The 20,807-nt window shown below is 43.6% G+C and overlaps 2 protein-coding genes across 4 annotated transcripts in view; one reads left to right on the top strand and one right to left on the bottom strand.

The window, feature by feature from the left end:
* The window catches only part of rc3h2 (ring finger and CCCH-type domains 2), an 81,988-nt gene that overhangs the window by 40,721 nt on the left and 20,460 nt on the right, over positions 1-20,807 (bottom strand). The gene's annotated exons all lie outside the window — the stretch shown is intronic.
* Positions 8,497-19,183, top strand: LOC110523931 (keratin, type I cytoskeletal 18). Of its 2 annotated transcripts, XR_016496077.1 has the most exons (12): positions 8,497-8,605; positions 10,377-10,650; positions 10,870-10,995; positions 11,476-11,558; positions 12,028-12,184; positions 13,532-13,699; positions 13,990-14,115; positions 14,607-14,729; positions 14,841-14,935; positions 15,025-15,554; positions 15,735-15,760; positions 18,578-19,183. XR_016496077.1 is itself a non-coding variant. In XM_021603086.3 (11 exons), the coding sequence occupies exons 2-11, from the start codon at positions 10,384-10,386 to the stop codon at positions 18,697-18,699; spliced, it is 1,293 nt and encodes a 430-aa protein (XP_021458761.3). In that variant the 5' UTR covers positions 8,497-8,605; positions 10,377-10,383; the 3' UTR covers positions 18,700-19,183. The 2 variants fall into 2 exon arrangements, 1 of the variants encoding a protein (XP_021458761.3); XM_021603086.3 differs by lacking the exon at positions 15,025-15,554.

The following is a 20,807-nucleotide window of genomic DNA, read 5'->3' as shown; positions in this document are numbered from 1 at the left end:
TGAGACGCCAGGTGGATTAACAACAAGCTAAGCTGTGTTTTGCTATATTGCACTTGTGATTTCATGAAAATTAAATATTTTTAGTAATTTAATTTAAATTTGCACTAAGCAATTCAGCGGATGTTGACGAAAATGATCCCGCTAACTGGATGGGTGCCCCAAGAAGTTTAATTATTTGTACGATAATGGCGTTTAACATTTCGCTAGCTTGATGCTTACCAAATTTAGCTTGTAGTAGTTAGCCCTAGCCTAGTTGGTTTTAGTCAATGTCAGCTAAATGTAATGGTTGTAGTATTGTTTCACATAGGTGTCCAGTAATTTAGAGTTTTTTTTCGAAATTGACACTGATAGTACAATCAGTTATATACAATGGTGACTATCCGTTTGGATGAACGGACCAACGGGACTGCCATGGGCAAGTCCCTTGACGGGTACCAAGAATGGTGGAAGGACAATCTGAAGGTAATTATCTTTTCAACACAAGTGGTGTCCAGGCCTCCAGAGTACTCACTCTATCATCTGCTATATGGAGGGGAGCCGCAGCAGTTAACTGACGTAAACAACCCAATTGTATATAACATTATTGCACATACTGTAGTATAATTTTTTTTTTTATTGACTTAGTGTTTTTCTTTTGCTATTTTGTATAACGTACTTTGAGGTCACTGATTCTCCACCTGATGTGGTGGAAGTTGTCGAACCAGATCAGAATGCCTTCGAAGACCGCCTTCAGACACGGACTGAGATGGATGTGAAGGTTTTTGACCTGGTAAAAACTATTGTCTGCTGTTAATTTATTTTCTGGCCTTCCAAGAGATATACAAGATATGTATTTGTAATAATATAAAATATAATTGCATTTATTTCTGTTATCAATCAAGGTGAGACTGAACATGGGCAGGGCGCATGAGAAAAAGGAGAGCCACCTGAGAATAATCAAGGGGACCAAGTGCTTCGACATCTGGGCAAATGGCTTGGCTTGGAAGAAGGACGAAGGGAAGGCGAAACCCGGGAAAGCTTGGTGCTCTTTCGCTCCTTGCTGGGGTCAACATCCGTTAAAGTGAACATAAAAATCTCAGATGATAACTATTTGCATTTGCTGCCTCATGGTGGGTGGCATCACCATGCTGTCAGCAGTACCAACACTGGCCCAGGGGTTTCTCCAAATAGATCATCTCAAGGTTAACCACTGGGTAACGTTAAGTAACCGCCACTTCCAGGTAGGTACTATTAAGGTGTATGACTCCAGTGGTCATGACACCACCCTGGAATTTCTCAAAAATGAGATAGGTATCCTTTCATTTCTGTCTGCCATTAACATTATTGCATATCTAATCAAATATTTAAATGAAATTATTCGGTTCACTGCATTTTTACAAACCTGATAATCATTTAACCTGAGTGTTCGCTTGTTTACTTCTGTCTACTACTCTGTTCCTTTTACTCTGCTCCTGTTCTCCAGGACCTAGGGGTTCTGCCTGACACCCAGACCTGATTACCTGACCTGATTACATCATCTACTGTTATTGTCAAGTTGTCATTATCTGCTAAGAAACAGCAAGAAAACGATTATACTGGGCACGTAATATGAGCTGCACAGATAAGCTAAAAACACTAGCACTGCAAACACTCAGAACAAAGAAGGCAGCAGCGCCTGGACATTGCAGCTTTCCTCTTCGAGTCCACCTTCCAAGACCGACTGACTACCTGTTGAAAAACAAGTGACAGGCAGAACCTCCCTTCCACACAATACTCACCCCCTCTCTATTCCACACACCAGAATGATGTATTTCAGTCTATGATTGCCATGTGAGTGTACAACAAATCTGAAAGTAAATTGACACACATGTACCAACAAAATATCAACTGTTATGTATTTAAATCTAAAATATTGCTAGATTGGTTTTCACAGCTGTTTCATAAGGTGTTTGTTATTGTAAATTGTAACGTATGCCTTGATGGTATTTGTTAGTTCAACATTATTAATTGTATCGAAATACATACATTAGAGATATTTTCAACCACAAGGGTGTACTGATGAGCTATGATTTTTTTTAAACCATAATTGAGGACTAAAATTATTTGTGTAGATAAGGGAATTCCTGTTTAAAATGAAAACATGACAGCCAGGCAAGCCAGTGTATGAATCAAATGTTTTTGCATATGAACGGAGTGGAAATTAGCTCACTTTGTGATCTGTAAGTTAAGTAACATTAATGTGTGTGTGGGAGGCATTGAAACAATATTATGTTTACCCTGATGCCTGTTTATTCATAAAAAGCAGAAGATGGTAAATAACATTAATCGCAAAGGTTAGCCTACGCAAATTAATAGGAATACAGTTAGCTTAATTGGTAATAAATATGACGTGGGGGAAAGTAGAAATCCTAGTCAGGCTTTTGTTTGTCAATTCCAGATTAAATATAGGTCTTCATGTGTATCAAATCTGTAGGCAATTGTGGGCTAAATCAATGACAAACTGGCTTAAATGTTCAGACTTCATCATGATCTGTCATCAAAACAGGCTGGAGTGTTTTCAGTTCCGTTTAGTCTAAGCATATGTGTAAAAACCCAACTGCACTGAAATGAATAGTCTGATTTAATGGGATTCTCCTGAATAATAAATGTTTTATCTGTTAAAGTGTTTGGTCGATGCATAGACAGACCCATACCGATTATAATAATTTGGCATTCTGCATTAGACATAGCTTTACATTGCAGAGCATTTAATAATCCTGGGATATTTACGCTATGCAAGACCTTCGACAGGCTAGTAGACTGAGGAAATAATCATGTAGTTTATCATTGTTATAGCCTAGATGGCTTTATAAAATCTGGATCGTTGCTTTTCCCATGGCTAAGCAAACAAGTGGTAGCATATGATTTTTGCACGTCTCTATAACAAAGCCTATATCCTCACACACCCCCTCAATTTGAACCCTGCTTTTAACCATAAGAAATCTCCCAGAAATGTATAGATGAAAGATTGCATGGTGACAGTGATTGTGTCTGTTAATCATGTAAACTGGGAAGTGGGGGGAAAACGAGGTGAAATCATGAGTGATTTTCAGGTCAGAGAAAGATGCCAGAGATTCCAAGTTGGATGACTGTTCAAAAGAAAACAAAAATCCCAGCCTGATCTCATTTATACCGACTTCCGAGTTGTTTTGAATGCGCCACTAGAGACCTAGACTACCTCCAACAAAGAAAAGGAAAGGGGGATACCTAGTCAGTTGTTCAACTGAATGTATCAACTGAAATGTGTCGTCCGCATTTAACCCAACCCCTCTGAATCAGAGATGTGTGGGGGGGCTGCCTTAATCAAAATCCACGTATTCATCGCCTGGGAAACAATAGGTTAAATGGAAGCAAACAAAACAGGGATAAAAATACCTGAATTTGTCCAATAGAAACTCTCGTTTGCAACTGTTAGACTATTGATTACACCCTAGATAAGCTAAATTCAGGGAAGAGTGTTCAAAGCAGTATTGAATGTGTCAGTGTCTGTCCATATGTCACTGTCTGTCATCCCAAATTTTTCTCTCGACCTGTGTGCACCTACGTTGTAGACTTTCATTCAAAGGCTAGGTTGTAGCAAGCTCATTATGGGTATAAGGGAAATTTGAGTATCATGTAGTTACCTAAACCTATCGAGGTTACATTGAACTGGGTGAAGGGAAAATGAATGACAGTCATCCAACATGCTGTAATAGAAATAAGATCATGCTCATGAACAAAAAAATAATCCTCCCTCAACATAAACGGCACTGACCGCCACTGACTCAGTAGTGATGAAAGAATAAAATCAACTAGAGCAGCCTTTCCAAAAGTATGGTTCGCGACAGACCTGTTAATAGTGGGTCGCAATGTGTCAGAGAAAATGTATAACTATTTCATTAATTACTGAAATTGATTTGGCCAAGTGCATCTGCGCTCTCAGTTCAGTGCGCTCTCTTCTTAGCAGCTATGGGGGGTGATTCATGCAAGAATTAAGCCTTGTGAAGCTACTGATACAGTGCCTTGCGAAAGTATTCGGCCCCCTTGAACTTTGCGACCTTTTGCCACATTTCAGGCTTCAAACATAAAGATATAAAACTGTATTTTTTTGTGAAGAATCAACAACAAGTGGGACACAATCATGAAGTGGAACGACATTTATTGGATATTTCAAACTTTTTTAACAAATCAAAAACTAAAAAATTGGGCGTGCAAAATTATTCAGCCCCCTTAAGTTAATACTTTGTAGCGCCACCTTTTGCTGCGATTACAGCTGTAAGTCGCTTGGGGTATGTCTCTATCAGTTTTGCACATCGAGAGACTGAATTTTTTTCCCATTCCTCCTTGCAAAACAGCTCGAGCTCAGTGAGGTTGGATGGAGAGCATTTGTGAACAGCAGTTTTCAGTTCTTTCCACAGATTCTCGATTGGATTCAGGTCTGGACTTTGACTTGGCCATTCTAACACCTGGATATGTTTATTTTTGAACCATTCCATTGTAGATTTTGCTTTATGTTTTGGATCATTGTCTTGTTGGAAGACAAATCTCCGTCCCAGTCTCAGGTCTTTTGCAGACTCCATCAGGTTTTCTTCCAGAATGGTCCTGTATTTGGCTCCATCCATCTTCCAATCAATTTTAACCATCTTCCCTGTCCCTGCTGAAGAAAAGCAGGCCCAAACCATGATGCTGCCACCACCATGTTTGACAGTGGGGATGGTGTGTTCAGCTGTGTTGCTTTTACGCCAAACATAACGTTTTGCATTGTTGCCAAAAAGTTCAATTTTGGTTTCATCTGACCAGAGCACCTTCTTCCACATGTTTGGTGTGTCTCCCAGGTGGCTTGTGGTAAACTTTCAACAACACTTTTTATGGATATCTTTAAGAAATGGCTTTCTTCTTGCCACTCTTCCATAAAGGCCAGATTTGTGCAATATACAACTGATTGTTGTCCTATGGACAGAGTCTCCCACCTCAACTGTAGATCTCTGCAGTTCATCCAGAGTGATCATGGGCCTCTTGGCTGCATCTCTGATCAGTCTTCTCCTTGTATGAGATGAAAGTTTAGAGGGATGGCCAGGTCTTGGTAGATTTGCAGTGGTCTGATACTCCTTCCATTTCAATATTATCACTTGCACAGTGCTCCTTGGGATGTTTAAAGCTTGGGAAATCTTTTTGTATCCAAATCCGGCTTTAAACTTCTTCACAACAGTATCTCAGACCTGCCTGGTGTGTTCCTTGTTCTTCATGATGCTCTCTGCGCTTTTAACGGACCTCTGAGACTATCACAGTGCAGGTGCATTTATACGGAGACTTGATTACACACAGGTGGATTGTATTTATCATCATTAGTCATTTAGGTCAACATTGGATCATTCAGAGATCCTCACTGAACTTCTGGAGAGAGTTTGCTGCACTGAAAGTAAAGGGGCTGAATAATTTTGCACGCCCAATTTTTCAGTTTTTGATTTGTTCAAAAAGTTTGAAATATCCAATAAATGTCGTTCCACTTCATGATTGTGTCCCACTTGTTGTTGATTCTTCACAAAAAAATACAGTTTTATATCTTTATGTTTGAAGCCTGAAATGTTGCAAAAGGTCGCAAAGTTCAAGGGGGCTGAATACTTTCGCAAGGCACTGTACCTCTCGCCAAGTCACCTAACGTCTTCCTAGTGCCATAAAATAACCCCATGAATTAACATGGACTGTCAATGGAGACAAGTTTGTTTCTAAGGCATCAAACTGCCGACGTGTTCACGTCACGTGACACGTACACATCATATAGACGTAGTGTTCACGTGGTGTTCACATTGCGTAACGTGTCACTGACACGTTACGTGTCAGTTTGCGTGTAAGTTTATTATGAATGATCTTACCATGAACGCCTTAATAACCTTTCTGGCGCAGCCGTTCCACTCGTGACTCACCTCGACAACATCCGGTGAAATTGCAGAGAGCGAAATTCAAATTACAGAAATACTCATTTTTAACATTCATGAAAATACAAGTGTCATACATCAAAATAAAGCTTAACCCAGCCGCTGTGTCAGATGTCAAAAAGGCTTTATGGCGAAAGCACACCATGTGATTATCTGAGGACAGCGCCCCGCACACAAAAGCATTAAAAACATTTTTCAACCAGGCAGGTGCGCCACAAAAGTCAGAAATAGCGATAATATAAATGCCTTACCTTTGAAGATCTTCTTCTGTTGGCACTCCAAAAGGTCCCAGCCACATCACAAATGGTCCTTTTGTTCGACAAAGTCCGACTTTATATCCCCAAAAACTCAGTTTAGCTGGCACGCTTCATTCAGTAATCCAACGGTTTCCCTCCTTCAAAATGCATACAAAATTAATCGCATGACATGGTGGTGCACGTGTAGCCTATAACTTGTTTTAGAGAAATGTAATCATTGAATATTGTAAGAGCTTTCATTGTCTGCTTACATGCCTCCTTTATTTATCCGACAGTTCTGACTTGGTGTACAGGGAGTACACTGTAAGAATGGCCCATGTCCTGAATTCTGTCAGTGTACATTTCAAAAGTGCTAAACAAATAGTTATATTGACTACATCCGTCCTAGCTCGCTCATTAATGTCTTAATCAAAATTACGGATTGCCTCTTACCTTCTTGTCGTCCTCTTATGCCATAGCTTGTACATCACAATTGTTATTAGAAACCAGATTTGTTTAAGCAAGTCAGCCATACAAGCTATGTTTTTTTTAAAGGCAGTAAATGAGGCTGAATGAACTGTTTCACTGCCAGACAAGGCTCTGCTGACAGCCAGGTGTAGCAGTGATAAGATGTTGGGACTGCTGTTGGGACAGCTTTATGTAGGCCCTAACAGTTTGTTGGCACCGTTTGTCACCGGTATAGTGCAGTTATTGTATTGTTTAGTGTTCTGTCATGTAGTGGCTTTGCTGCCCCCCCACAGCACAGGCATATTGGGCTTTTGTGTATCATTGGAGTCATTAGACCTGCCAAACCTGCCAAAAAGCACAAAAGATCAGTCTTTATCTCAAAAGAGTTACTGTCATATGTGGGGACAAAAGACAAGCCTTTACTTAAGGCAGACACCTGATATGTGGTAAGTACCTAGATTTACAGCATCCTCGCTGTAATCAAGGTTGATTACAGTATCCTCGCCTGTTGGCAGGTGAGGGACATGATTCCGGGAGTGTGGTTTCCTCTTGCCCCTGCTCGTCTTCCTGTGCCCCGTCTGCCATTTTTTGATCGCTGTTGTCCACGGTCTTGGCGACAATAGCCGCTCTGATTGGAGTCTGAGTCACCTGGGAAGTCACTGTCATTCTGCAAAGTGTGATTGGAGTTGTGGATGGCCACCCTCTCTTGGGCTATGTTGTTTCATGGTGTCCTCATATGTCCACATGTAGACGTGGTTAAGCTGGTAATCGTTTGTGTCCCTCTTGTACTTCCTGAACTTTTGAGCCATTAGTCCTTCTTCAAATGTTTTAAGTGTCTATTTAATGGAATTGTGGATTACAGGGATATCACCTTCTGTTGCTTCAGAGTCTTCTGGTTTGAAATGCCTTTGACGTCCGCTTTCTGGCGTGAGACCTCCTCAATAATGTGGATGATGAGATCTGTCGCACCACTTTTTGTTGAAATCTTTGTTGTACTTCCCCAAGGCTTGGAGCTTTTTGAAGGCGGATTCCCCATGGAATGTGTTTACTACGCCAATAGAAAAATGTGCAACCTCACAGTGTGAACTGCCTGTACTAGCTATTGTGGAGCCTCAGGCTGCGGCTGAGGCATGCCAGAGATGCTGTGGCAGCAGCAACTCATCACGTCGGGATGGACCTTACTGGAGAGCAGGTGTGTTAGCTGTTATCAACCTGTTGTGTTGGGTGTTATCAACCTGATTAAACATCACAGAGAGACTGGGTGAGACAGGGGAAGGACACAGTTTTACAGCGGGAAGACAGACCAACACGGAGACCAGGAAACCCACACTCTCTCTCTGACTCTCTCTCTCTCTGACTCTCTCTCTCTCTCTCTCTCTCTCTCTCTCTCTCTCTCTCTCTCTCTCTCTCTCATTGTTGTATGTTAACAATTTTTGCATTGGTAGACAACATTTTTTTATTTTATTAAATGGATCAGTATATTTAGATGCTCATGGGAGTGTGACTTTGGGTGAGTACGTTGATAAGAAGTGAGGGAAGGCCTAGCCACCAAATAATGACGGCTAACCAATCAGCCAATCACACGCCTCAATAACTCCTCAGAATCAACAGCCAAACACCTTCTGTACGCTTAAGAATTGACGTAACACACATTAGAACTCCTTAGAATGTACATAGCCTTCTGTTGTTTGATTAGACCAATTCCCTTTCCTTCTTTCAACACATTGTTCAATATTTGATGTTACTCTCCTGAGTGAAGTTCCGGTTACCTACCGACCCACGGGAGAGAAGGACTCCGATGTCTTATAGAGGCTCCACCTACATTACATGTTACGTGGCCCCTCCCCCTTTCTCATCTCCATATAAATTCAGCTGTAGCATCAGTCTCAAGGTAGACAGCATTATCCAGGATCCATTCTCCAGGATCCCTCTCTCCCTCTTTCTCTCACTGAAGAGAACATAATCCAGGTAAGTGTTTGAATTGAATTGCTTCTTAGTGAACACACTAATCAAATATCAAAAAGATGAAGGATACATACGTTTGTGTGACTAACTCATTATATTTCATTTTGAAAACTGTAAATGTGTAGTGTCTCAAAACTTCTTCTTTTTTTTAAAACTAAGTTATAATATTTCAATGATCCATCTTGGGTTTTTTTTTGCCCCTCTAGATATATTTTATATACTGTTATCACTTTGTTTCTATACTTTTCTCTACTCATCACAACAAAGGAATGTTTTACTTTTCTAATGTTTAGTCCTGGTGATGGTGGGAGAAACTCAGAGTATTATGTGACAGAGATGACTAATCCCTATTGAACAGCCCAGTGGCTGTGTAGAATGTCTGTTTGGCACTAAACAATACTAGGCAACTACTCAGTTACTTGGTTGGGCTCTGTTTTAGACAGAGCCTCCACATAACTCTGCCCTCGTGTTAGTTCTTGTTTTTGTGATTTCTCTTATTGGTTGTTGACAAAGACCTACAAATATAGGAATATAGTATGAACAAGAACAATCAAAATAGTCATGTAAGATATGAGGGTTTTCTTCGCAGTTCTTGGGAAGCTCTTCTGATAGAGGATTAGCCATTTACATGTTGATGATTGTACACTGAACTTGGATAAAGTAATGCTTGAGTGGAGCTCAGACAGTGTAGCAGTCATAACGGCCAGCCCGTCACCTTGAACCTCAATGGGCAGCTGGGTAACCAGTCAACCATTGACATTTTTTTTTTTATCAGTCTGTGGTTGACTTTTAGTTTGAATAGACAGCAATGGTGGGCTCATTCAAAATGGCCTACAGGCTGCGTGTTCTTTTGGTTCCTGCATGGGTGAAAACAGCCAACGGTTTGTGTGCCTAAAATAATTATTTGCATGCTGTAAGAATAAATAATTGACTCAAAGCTTTCACTAGATGCCGCCCAGGGCGGCACGGGGCGCACGCACAAAAAATAAATAAATAAATGGGGGAAATAAAATATTCAGAATGGTGACATTTGCACCAACGGTTTTCTATCACTCATTTGCACGTCAGGTGCAATGATATCATGTCCCTGTGTGGGACTGTGGGTCAATTAACCTTGTGGGAGTGGGCGCCCTGATTCTAGTTTGTGAGCTAGGCAGGCTACTGCCTGGGAAGGTCTCCCACTCAGGAGTACGAGATGGGGAGGGGGGCGGGGGTAGGTTGACCTCAGGTCTCCCCACTGGAAGCCCGAGGTAGGGGGAGCGAGGGAATCTATCAAATAGCGCACCTCTAACGTTGTACAGTACTAATGAAATTAGTAATGCAATTAAGTGTGTTATTCTATTTGTGTATTTGTGTGATATAGGATTTGTGCAATTTAGTTTTATTTGTGTGTTTTTTTTGTTAGCAATAGAGTAATAGAGTAATAATGTGATTCTCTTTTTATTTATGATATTTATGAGTCTTATTTTTGAATATATTTGTATATTTCTATAGTTTTAAATTACAGTTAGTGCAGAATGGTGCTTTTTTTGTTGTTGGGGGAGGCGCTGAAGGGGGGGTTCGCCCACGGAGCCATACAAGCTAGAACCGCCACTGGCCACATCTGTCATGTTTTGTAAGTCTAGCCTACATCTCAGAATGTAGGCTATAGAATGATATAGTGAAAGACCAAATCCTCTTCAGTTTAATACCAAGTTCACGTTTTATAATGTTATTAGCATGTACTGTATGTGTTTCAACAAGGTCTTCTTCCTCTTTGTCATCTCTCACACAGAGCCGTCATGTCTTCCAGTTTCTCTTTGCGGAGCTTCTCTGTGGGCCGCCAACCCTCCTTCTCTAGTCTATCTCTGAGAGACAGTGGCCGTGCCCACTCCAGAGCCGCTGTGTCCTTTGCCTCCGCCAGCCCCCTGACCCGCTCTGCATCCGTCAGCCGCGACATGAGTGGCCAGCCCGTCACCTTGAACCTCAATGGGCAGCTGGGTAACCATACCAACGAGAAAGAGGCAATGCAAGGCCTCAACAACCGCTTGGCCACTTACCTGGACAAGGTAGGCGGAAGGTAGCCTAGAGGTTAGAAAAGCTGGTCAGCAACCGAAGGGTTGTTGGTTCAAATCCCAGATCCGCTGGAAATCTGGTGGGAAGTGAGCTGGCAACCAGAGAGTTACTGGTATCAGTATACTAGATGCCATTTCCTGACGTGGTGCCCTTGAACAAGGCACTTGCAGGTACTAAAATATGATGGACAATAAACTTCTTGTTGTTCTAAGGTGCGCTCACTGGAGAAGTCCAATTCAGATCTGGAGTTGCGGATCAAGCAGATAATGATTGAGCGCATCCCTGAAGGTCACGACTTCAAAACCATGATGGCCCAGGCCCACCAGGTGGAACAGGAGGTGGGTTCCCAACGTCCCTACTTTGCCATGATCCCTTTCGCTCACCCCATGTAACTTCCCATGCCCTTATCTCACCTCTTGCAGCACGTACAACAAGGACACATGTATGAGCCATGATATGGATTTACGCATTGTAAACATATCCTGGATTAGTCACATGATACATACACGTGTGGCCATACACGTACGTGTTTTCAACACTCTCTTTAACATTAGCGGGAAATGTTACCTTTTAGTTAACCTGCACTAGACCGACACTGCAGGCTGTGGGTTAAAGATTAGTCAAACTAAGGCCACGTATGGAGTGTGTTACCCAAATTCTCTAGGAGGTTTCTGGAGCCAGGGTTTCTGTCAGCGAGGGGAAATGCACCTTAGAGGTGACAGTGAAAGTATGAGCGACGATAGAAACGTTCAACTGTAAGATCGCACTAGTACGTAGTAGATATGTAAAAGTTGAATGCTGACCACGTCTTTTCTCAGGTGAGGAGGAAGACACTGGAGAACGCTCGCCTCATGCTGGAGATTGACAATGCTAAACTTGCAGCTGACGACTTCCGGATTAAGTGAGTGTCGAGGCTGGGGCCGTGCCCCTCTCTGTTTTGTCGTGTCTTTGCATCTTTGCTTCTGTTGTTCAGGACGCCTGTAGCTCTGTTTAATTTCAGGCGAAGCCTGCAATGGGGAAAGCGCTTGAAGCAGGCTTGCAGGTGTATGTTTAGGCAAAGGCCAGTGTGTCCTGTATGTGTCTTTTGTAGTCTACATGTCAACTGGCACCACGCAAACACCACTTAGGAGACAAACATTTGGGAACTTACATGCGCGACTGCGCGTGTGCCAGCGTGTGCGTATGCAACTGCGATTAGTCCTGTGACTGCACTCCCTTCCTCCCTCCTTCCCGCCCTCCTTCACCCCACCCCTTCTTTCAGGTTTACATTTTATCTTCCTATGTGTAATGAATTCTTTCAAGTCTTAGTCACCCAAGCTCTCACATTCTCTCATTTCGCAATCTCTCACAATCTCTTCCCTCCCTCCCAGGTGGGAGACAGAGATATGCATGTCCCAGTCTGTGGAGAGGGACTGCTTGGCCCTGAAGAAGGCCAAGGTGGACCATGAGCAGATCATCATGTCCCACAGAGGAGACCTGGACAGCCTGAAGGAAGATCTCTACTTTCTGAAGAAGAACCATGAGGAGGTGAGAGGAGATGGCGCCGTAGATCAAGACTTTATTTATCCACAAGCATGAAAGTAACAAAGTAAGAGGACAACTCCCCTAAGGATGATGATATCCCAGCAGACAAAACTAGTTGAAGTTATGTCGTCCCTATGTCCTTTTAACTCGTTTTGCACATTGAGATAGTGGGGCCAGGTGTTCATCCTTAGGCCAGGTCATAACGCTATCACTCGAACCCAGAGTTTTCCCTGGTCTCCTGGTATCAGGAGGTATTTCTGACTGGAGAGAGACAAGGATGTCTTCTGTCACCATTCCTCTTCTAGTTGGCCATTAGCTGGATAATCACGAAGACCACAGAATAGAATAAGTGGTCTGAGAGGGGAAGCAATGAAGGAGGAGAACAGAGTGGTCCTCTGTTCCTTTCTGCACCGGTGGTGGTGTAACTCTGCATCCCCTGGGAAGCTGGGATGCCCTGGGAAGCTTGGAACCTGCTCGAAGTCTGAAACCCAACACCGGAGGCCCCTTTGTGTTAAGCAACTTGAAGCTAGAGAGTAACTCAGGTCTTAGATTTTTTACTCAAGTCTCCATAGAGGCCCCTCTGATAACATCTTTGCTCACTGGTTGCTCTGCTCTGAATAGGCACACTTCAGACCTGTGTGAAGACATAAGTCACCTTGTACTACTTGTCTGTGGGGAGGGGTAGAATGATGTGTGTGTGTGTGTGTGTTTGTGTGTGTGTGTGTGTGTGTGTGTGTGTGTGTGTGGGTGTGTGTGTGTGTGTGTGTGTGTGCGCGCGTGTGCAGTGCAGCGCATGTAAGTGTGTGTAGGCTCAACCCTTCCTGTTTTCCTATGGTGTGTGGTGCTTTAAGTCGATGACTGGCACCAGAAGTGCTGGGTGTGTTTGGAAAGAAGGGTGTGGTGTGTGTGGTGCCAATGCAGTAGTAACATATGTTCTATCTATTAGGCTGTATGTGACACGCAGAGAAAGGGCATAGTGGGAGGGAACAGTGATCAAGGCACACACTAGGAGTAACATGAGTTCAACTCCATCAAGTATTTATGGAGAGGATGTTAATAAATCAGAGGGTCTCGCCTTCTCTCTTATGGGCTGTAGAATTCACTGGAGAACACACGCTTTGGAGGACTAATAAACAAACAGAGAATATTCCTAAAAAAATCATGCAAACGATGACATAGAGAAAAACACAGGGGGACAAATATGTTAGAAACTGAAACACACACTAAAAAAACACGGATGCCTGAGAGTTTCTATTTCCTGTCTTGCTTGCTCTTTGGGGGAGTCCTAGGCCAGGTCACTGTGAAGTACTTTGTGACAACTGATGTAATTGATTGATTGTCTCTCTGAAGGAGGTGGAGTCTATGAAGGGCCACATCGCTGCTCAGACTGTTAACGTGGAGGTGGACTCAGGCCGTGGTGGACCTGACCTGGGGACAGTTATGTCAGAGCTCAGGACTCGGTACGAGGGCATCGTCAAGAAGAACAAGGACCAGGCTGAGCTGTGGTACCTCAAGAAGGTCAGCGGGGGGACTGGCTTGTTGGGTGCATCACCATGCCAGAAACCAGCCACTAGTGTCTCTCAGGGCTGATTATTTGTAACTTGAGATGTGTGCGTGTGACTCGAATTTTCATGCAAATCTCCCATTGACATTGCATGTGTCTCTCAAGTTACGATTCAGGCGTATCATAGATATTATATCCAGGTGAACCCAGGTATTTGAACGCAGGTCTGGTATCTAGTAACACGGCCTACAGCGTTCAGGAACGGAGATGTGGTGCGTTCAGGGACGTGTGTGGTGTGTTACAGCTGGACACGGTGCAGAACGAGGTGAAGGAGTCTAACGAGGCTCTGAGGGGAGCTCAGAGTGAGCTGGTAGAGAGGCGACGCTTCCTACAGACCCTGGAGGTAGAGCTGGAGAGTCTGTACAAACAGGTAGGAACTAGGGACCTTTCACCTGGGAGTTGTGTTGTACTGGGGAACTTAGAATACGGTGTCACCTTAAGATACAGCTGGAAAGTCTGCACAAACAGGTAGAAACCTTTCAGCTGGGGGGGTTGTGTTTCATTGGGGAACTTAAATATACCATGCCACTCCAATCTACAGTTTGAGAGCCTGTATAAGTAGGTGACACATAGCAAGAAGGAACCTTGCCTCTATGGGTTATGTTCCACTGGGGAACTTAAACATTACAATGGCACTCAAAGACACAGTATCACTAAGATATCACCCTTTGTTCGCAACCATGTCAACCTTAACGTTGACAGCAAATACCACTCACTTCCCCTGACCTTGGGTGGGAGAAGAATTTGTGTTACGATAAAGATCCCCGAAATGCAGTAGCTCTCTAACAGTCACGTTCGGGGGGTCAACAAAGACCTCAGTTGAACAATGTGCACGTGGGTGTTGACAACATCTCCCCTCAGGTGGCAGCTCTGGAGGGTAACCTCAGCGAGACAGGTCAGAAGTACAGCCTGGAGATGGAGCGCCTGCAGGCCACGCTGTCCCAGCTGGAGGAGGACCTGTCTCAGCTGCGTCTGGACATGCAGGTACTTACTGGTAGCCCAGCGGCTAAGGAGGTGGACCTGTATATATTTATGTGGTTTACTGTAACAAAAGGACCAATCTTTTGTATCGTATGGTATTGTGTTATGTTGCAGCGCAACAAGACAGACTACGAACAGCTGCTCCGCATCAAGCAGAACCTGGAGATGGAGATTGCAACCTACAGAAGACTACTGGAGGGAGAGGAGACGTGAGTAACCATGATAATATATGCCATTTAGCAGACGCTTGTATCCATAGCGACTTGCAGTTAAGGGTGGATAAATGTTTTACATATAGGTGGTCCTGGGAATCGAACCCACTATCCTGGAGTTGCAAGAGACCCATGCTCTACCAATTGAGCGACAGAACGTGATTATGCTACAGTAGGAAGTCATTAAGGGATGCTTAGTGAGTACTGTGTATCCAGGCTGTAACGTGTGCGCTGGGAGTCGGGAAGCAAGTTCAGGGAGTGCATCATTTAATAAACAAAACAACGCAACAGACATGAAACAGATACAGAAACAAGGACACCTGGGGAAGGAACCAAAGGGAGTGACATATATAGGGCAGGTAATCAAGGAGGTGATGGAGTCCAGGTGAGTCTGATGACGCGCAGGTGCTCGTCACGATGGTGACAGGTGTGTCGCAGGACGCCAACCAAAGGGACAATCCCGGGGATCAGCCTGACGAACCGGCTGAGGCGCAAGAGCCGGATGAGCCAGCTGAGACCTCCCCGGTTGCGCCTGTCGAGGCACGGGAACCTGTTCACCAGCTGAGGCGTGGGAGTCTATCGAGCCAGCTGAGGGAGGGAGCACACGTGAACACAGGCTAGTTCTCCTCTCAAAGGACTACATTATCTGCTTTGTTGAGTTGAGTCTAACAGAGAATTGCTCTTTCCTGGTAAACCAGCCAATTGATGACCATACATGGTAACATCTTCTGCCTGTTTCAGCCCAAGTAATCGTTCACTTTTTAACTCTGACCTTCTTTTTCCTTTATTCATTCAGGATTAAAGAAATTCCCCCACCAAAAAGTGAGTATCATCAGTATATTAACTTCACATTGCTACACTCTCACTTCTTAATTGACACAGGCTAACCTAAGCAAACATCAAAGCTTGGCATTACTCACTCAGCACACAGCAACACATTGATTGGTTGATTTCAGCTGTGACCGTTCACCTGGATGGAGATACTTTCTTTATCAGTGTGACAGGAGGGAATTCCATCCATGGCATGTGATAAGAATACTATTAATTCATGAATACATCATTTCATTCTCACACAGAGAGACTTCAATTCACCTTAACCTCTCAAATGGACTGCATGGACCCACCCTGGGCACCCACTCAATCTTTTGTTTTTCTTCCCTCTGCCCTTTATTTAACTAGGCAAGTCAGTTAAGAACAAATTCTTAGGGTTAAGAATTTGTCCATCTCCAATTTGTCCTTCTCCATCTCTCTCTCTCTCTCTCTCTCTCTCTCTCTCTCTCTCTCTCTCTCTCTCTCTCTCTCTCTCTCTCTCTCTCTCTCTCTCTCTCTCTCTCTCTCTCTCTCTCTCTCTCTCTCTCTCTCTCTCTCTCTCTCTCTCTCTCTCTCTCTCTCTCTCTCTCTCTCTCTCTCTCTCTCTCTCTCTCTCTCTCTCTCTCTCTCTCTCTCTCTCTCTCTCTCTCTCTCTCTCTCTCTCTCTCTCTCTCTATATATATATATATATATATATATATATATATATATATATATATATATATATATATATATATATATATATATATATATATATATACATATATACATATATATATATATTACTTGTGTTTTACATGGGCATATACAGTGCATTCGGACGAAAAGTATTAGGACCCCTTGACTTTTTCCATATTTTGTTACGTTAAAGCCTTTTTCTAAAATGTATTAAATAGTTTTTTTCCTCATCAATCTACACACAATATCCCATAATGACAAAGCAAAAACAGGTTTTTAGAAATTTTTGCTAATGTATGAAAAATAAAAACAGAAACACCTCATTTACATAAGTATTCAGAACCTTTGCTCTGAGACTTGAAATTGAGCTCAGATGCATCGTGTTTCCATTGATCATCCTTCTGATGTTTCTACACTCTTGATTGGAGTCCATCTGTGGTCAATTTAATTGGTTGGACATGATTTGGAAAGCCACACACCTGTCTATATAAGGTCCCACAGTTGACAGTGCATATCAGAGCAAAAACCAGGCATGAGGTCAAAGGAATTGTCCGTAGAGCTCTGTGACAGGATTGTGCAGAGGCACAGTTCTGGGGAAGGTTACCAAAATACTTCTGCAGCATTGAACACAGTGGCTTCCATCATTCTTAAATGGAAGAAGTTTGGAACCACTAAGACTCTTCCTAGAGATGCCCGCCCGACAATACTGAGCAATCGTGGGAGAAGGGTCAATCTCAGGAAGGTGACCAACAACTCGATGGTCACTCTGACAGAGCTCCAGATTACCTCTGTGGCGATGGGAGAACCTTCCTGAAGGACAACCATGTTTGTAGCACTCCCCCAATCGGGAACTATACTCCCAATACGGTCTTGCAGTGCTTGAGGTGTCACTACACACCCTGGTTCGGTCCCAGGCTGTGTCACAACCGACCGTGATCGGGAGTCCCATAGGGCGGCCCACAATTGGCCCAGTATTGTCCGGGTTAGGGGAGGGTTTGGCCAGGGGGGTAGGCCGTCATTGTAAATAAGAATTTGTTCTTACCTGACTTGCTTAGTTAAGTAAATAAAATAAAATAAAAATTGGGCAATTATGGTAGAGTGGCCAGACGGAAGCCACTCCTCAGTAAAAGGCTTACCCTGAAAGTAGTCCAAGTGCCAAGAGAAACTGTAACTAAAAAACAAATAAGTAATACACATACACTATATATACAACAGTATGTGGACACTGCTTCAAATTAGTGGATTTTGCTATTTCAGCCACACCTGTTGCTGACAGGTGTATAAAAGTGAGCAGACAGTCATGCAATCTCCATAGACTAACATTGCCGTTATGGCCTTAATGCGCCAGCCCACCCGCCCGCCCTCACTAATGGTCTTGTGGCTGAATTGAAGCAAGTCCCCGCAGCAATGTTCCAACAGTTAGTGGAAAGCCTTGTTATAGCAAAAGGGAGACAAACTCCATATTAATGCCCATGATTTGGGAATGAGATGTTTGAAATTGAATGTATGGGACTGCTAAACTAACCCAAGATCAGCGTCTACGGGCAACTTTACCATACTCTGAGCTGTTACTCAAGGAACTGTGCCTAGGCTAGCGTGTGTAGATACTGTTGGTGACTTGTATAGAGTGAAGGTAATTTACTCCAGGCCAAGTTGCTCGCTGACAAAAGCAAACTGCTAATTACACTACACGTTCAAAGCAGGGTCAGCGGCGTTCCCTTATGTCAGAATCAAAATGTACAGCTTTTGATTCTGTGCTGCTTCCACCAACCTGGCATCAAGTCAAGAGCCGTGGCTACAGACTAACGACAGTTTGTTTCATAAACCTGCAAACAAAGCAAACGCCCAAAACACATCTGTCCCTAGCAACCACAGTGGGTACAAATATACTGTAAGCCGCAATGTTGTAACTACGTCTTAATGTAAGCCTGTGACTCACTCAATCCCTTCGGTAACACTTGATTTGATAGACTATGGACTCCGTAACTCATTCGCAAGCGGTAGGTAAGTCAACAACGGCAAGTGAGCAAGTGCATAGGCTGTGTTACAAACCAGAGCCTGTGTCACAGTATTAGTGTGACCCTGTGACATTCGGTAACCCATCCCCTTCTTCTTCTTCTTCTTCATCCGCTACCTCTCGTTGCGTTGCAGAAGAGCCAGAGGTGTGGACCAGGAAGATAGTGAAGGTGGTGACACAGACCATGATCAACGGCAAGGTGGTGGATGAATCCAGCGAGGTGGAACAGATAGAGGATGAAGTGAAGAAGAAGTGAGACGGGCATAATCGTCTTCATCCTCCTCATCACTCCTAACACCTGACACGCCTCCGCCAGACACACAGGGCCAGCCAACCCACTGGCCGTAAAGGGCTCCCACTAACACGGACGTCTGTTTAATTCCCATCAGAGTCTTAGTCTTCTCTGTTTCTCTCTGGAGTATCCTGCATTACCTCCTTCACTGGAGATAATGAGATGTGCTGTAGGTGAATGGGATGTCTGCTACGGCATCCATTTTAAGAAGTCCCTCGGTTGTCAAATGAAGCTCTCTCTCAGTTGTGTCCCCTCCTCTATCGTGGTTGTTGTTGAATAAAAGGTTTTGCTTTGCGTATGAAACTATGTATTTCTAGATTTAGGGAACAAGTTGTCCATACGGTAGATCTCTTTCATTTGAATTGCATTTCCTTTGTTTTGTTTTCCGACATGCGTCTGTTTGTATTCTATAAACTTCTGTAAGGACTGAAATAAAGGTTAGTCATCATTTTCTCTTTTTTGTTGTACCTCAAATGCAGCGCACACATTCAGTAACTATCTAACGCACTCCAAGAGTAAAACACAAATAAATAGTCACAACATACTTAAAACACATTCTTTGTAAAAACCCATGAAGCTGCCCTGTCTACTACACAGCACGAGCATGAGCATAATGGCATGTCAGTGCAGATCATTACGCCTGCTCATGTGCGTGTGTGATGACTGCTACGTAGGTAGGCATGTAGTCTCCAACGATGCTAGGTTAGCTAGGTTACCTTTGTGTCTGACAACTCAGACACATCAGACACGTAGGGTGTTATTTATGGGTTTGGACTGTCTCTTTCACAAATCTGAGATGTTTTACAAAAGGATTGACTGACAGACAGGCAGACAGATAACTTTTACTAAGTTCACAACCTCCACCAACTGAAAGTCAACTGAGTCAACAACAAAAAACTGTCTAAAGCTGAAATACATTGTACAGAATGTAAATCATTATGGTCTCCGGCGTCACTTGCTGTTGCTACACAGACATAATGACATAACCATTACCTGCAAAACCCATTATGCTGTCACCTTGGCATCGGTTACTGATGGTTAGTTAATCTGTGAAAAGCAAACAGTGGAAATGTGTGTAAATATGTGGTGGGAGAATGCAATGTGCTACGTAAGTGTGTGTATTTGTATAAGTGTTTGGATTGTGTTACTGTTTCTGTCCGGGTCTGTGTGGTTCTGTTGTTTGCGTCGCGGTATGTGGGTTGGGTCTGTGTGTCCCTCCCTGCCTGTCTGCACATATGCTTGTATGGTCATGTATGTGTTTCTTCAAAGGCATACATCATGTCGGAGGAGGAGGGTTCCCAGTCAGACATTAAGCCCTTCTTGGGGGGTGACTGACTCTACAGACACTAATCACTGTCACAATGAACAGTTACTGGAAATATGAGTGTGTCTGCTAGGTCTCTTTCCTGCACTGTACCATTCTGAACCAGCCACATCCCCACAAGCTGAGGAGACCAGGGTGTGTATGTGTGTGTGTGGGGGGGGGGGGGCTTTTCCTCCAACATACCCTCTAAGCTCCCTGAAGACACACAGGAGAAGACGGGGCTGACAGTTGAGGGTGGATGCCACACTATGGGCCCAGCCCAAAGTCTCTCCTGCTGTCCTTAGTAACGGACACGTTCAGAGATCTGTCAAACTCTTTTATTGGCATGGCTCGAGCTGAGTTAGACCGGAAGACGGAGACTTAGTGTGTCATGTCAGCTAGACATACTGTCGTACAGTATAGATTCCGTCCCACTCTCATCCATAAGTCTGTGAAACCATCTCACACAGACAGACGGACAGGTGTGTTCCCGGGAATGCATTATAAACATGTACATGCTACCTGGCTGTGTTACTCACACCTGTCCTGGAAAGACGCCTGATGTATCAAGACAAAAGCCGGTGGGACCTTATTGATGAAACAGATGAAGCCCTGTGTAATGACCGTGTGCTAATGTTTGGTGATGCCTCTAATTATCGTTATGGTGAGTTTGAACAACACTTGAGTTAAGTTGCTCTGTCTGGCCGTCCGTCCATCCGTCCGTCCGTCTGTCTGTCTGCCACAGTGGCATTTCACCATGGGTCAGAAC

The sequence above is a fragment of the Oncorhynchus mykiss genome, chromosome 5, assembly GCF_057628025.1.
Source record: "Oncorhynchus mykiss isolate SJ-2025 chromosome 5, ASM5762802v1, whole genome shotgun sequence".
Lineage (NCBI taxonomy): Eukaryota > Metazoa > Chordata > Actinopteri > Salmoniformes > Salmonidae > Oncorhynchus > Oncorhynchus mykiss.
Note: the sequence above shows the minus strand (reverse complement) of the source record. Positions and strands in the feature narration are given on the sequence as shown.

Excerpts from the sequence above, each read along its gene's own strand:
- LOC110523931 (XM_021603086.3), top strand. The coding sequence starts at position 10,384 with ATGTCTTCCAGTTTCTCTTTGCGGAGCTTCTCTGTGGGCCGCCAACCC. Across the intron at positions 12,185-13,531 it reads TGAAGAAGAACCATGAGGAG|GAGGTGGAGTCTATGAAGGG; the intron begins GTGAGAGGAGAT and ends GTCTCTCTGAAG. Across the intron at positions 14,116-14,606 it reads TGGAGAGTCTGTACAAACAG|GTGGCAGCTCTGGAGGGTAA; the intron begins GTAGGAACTAGG and ends ATCTCCCCTCAG.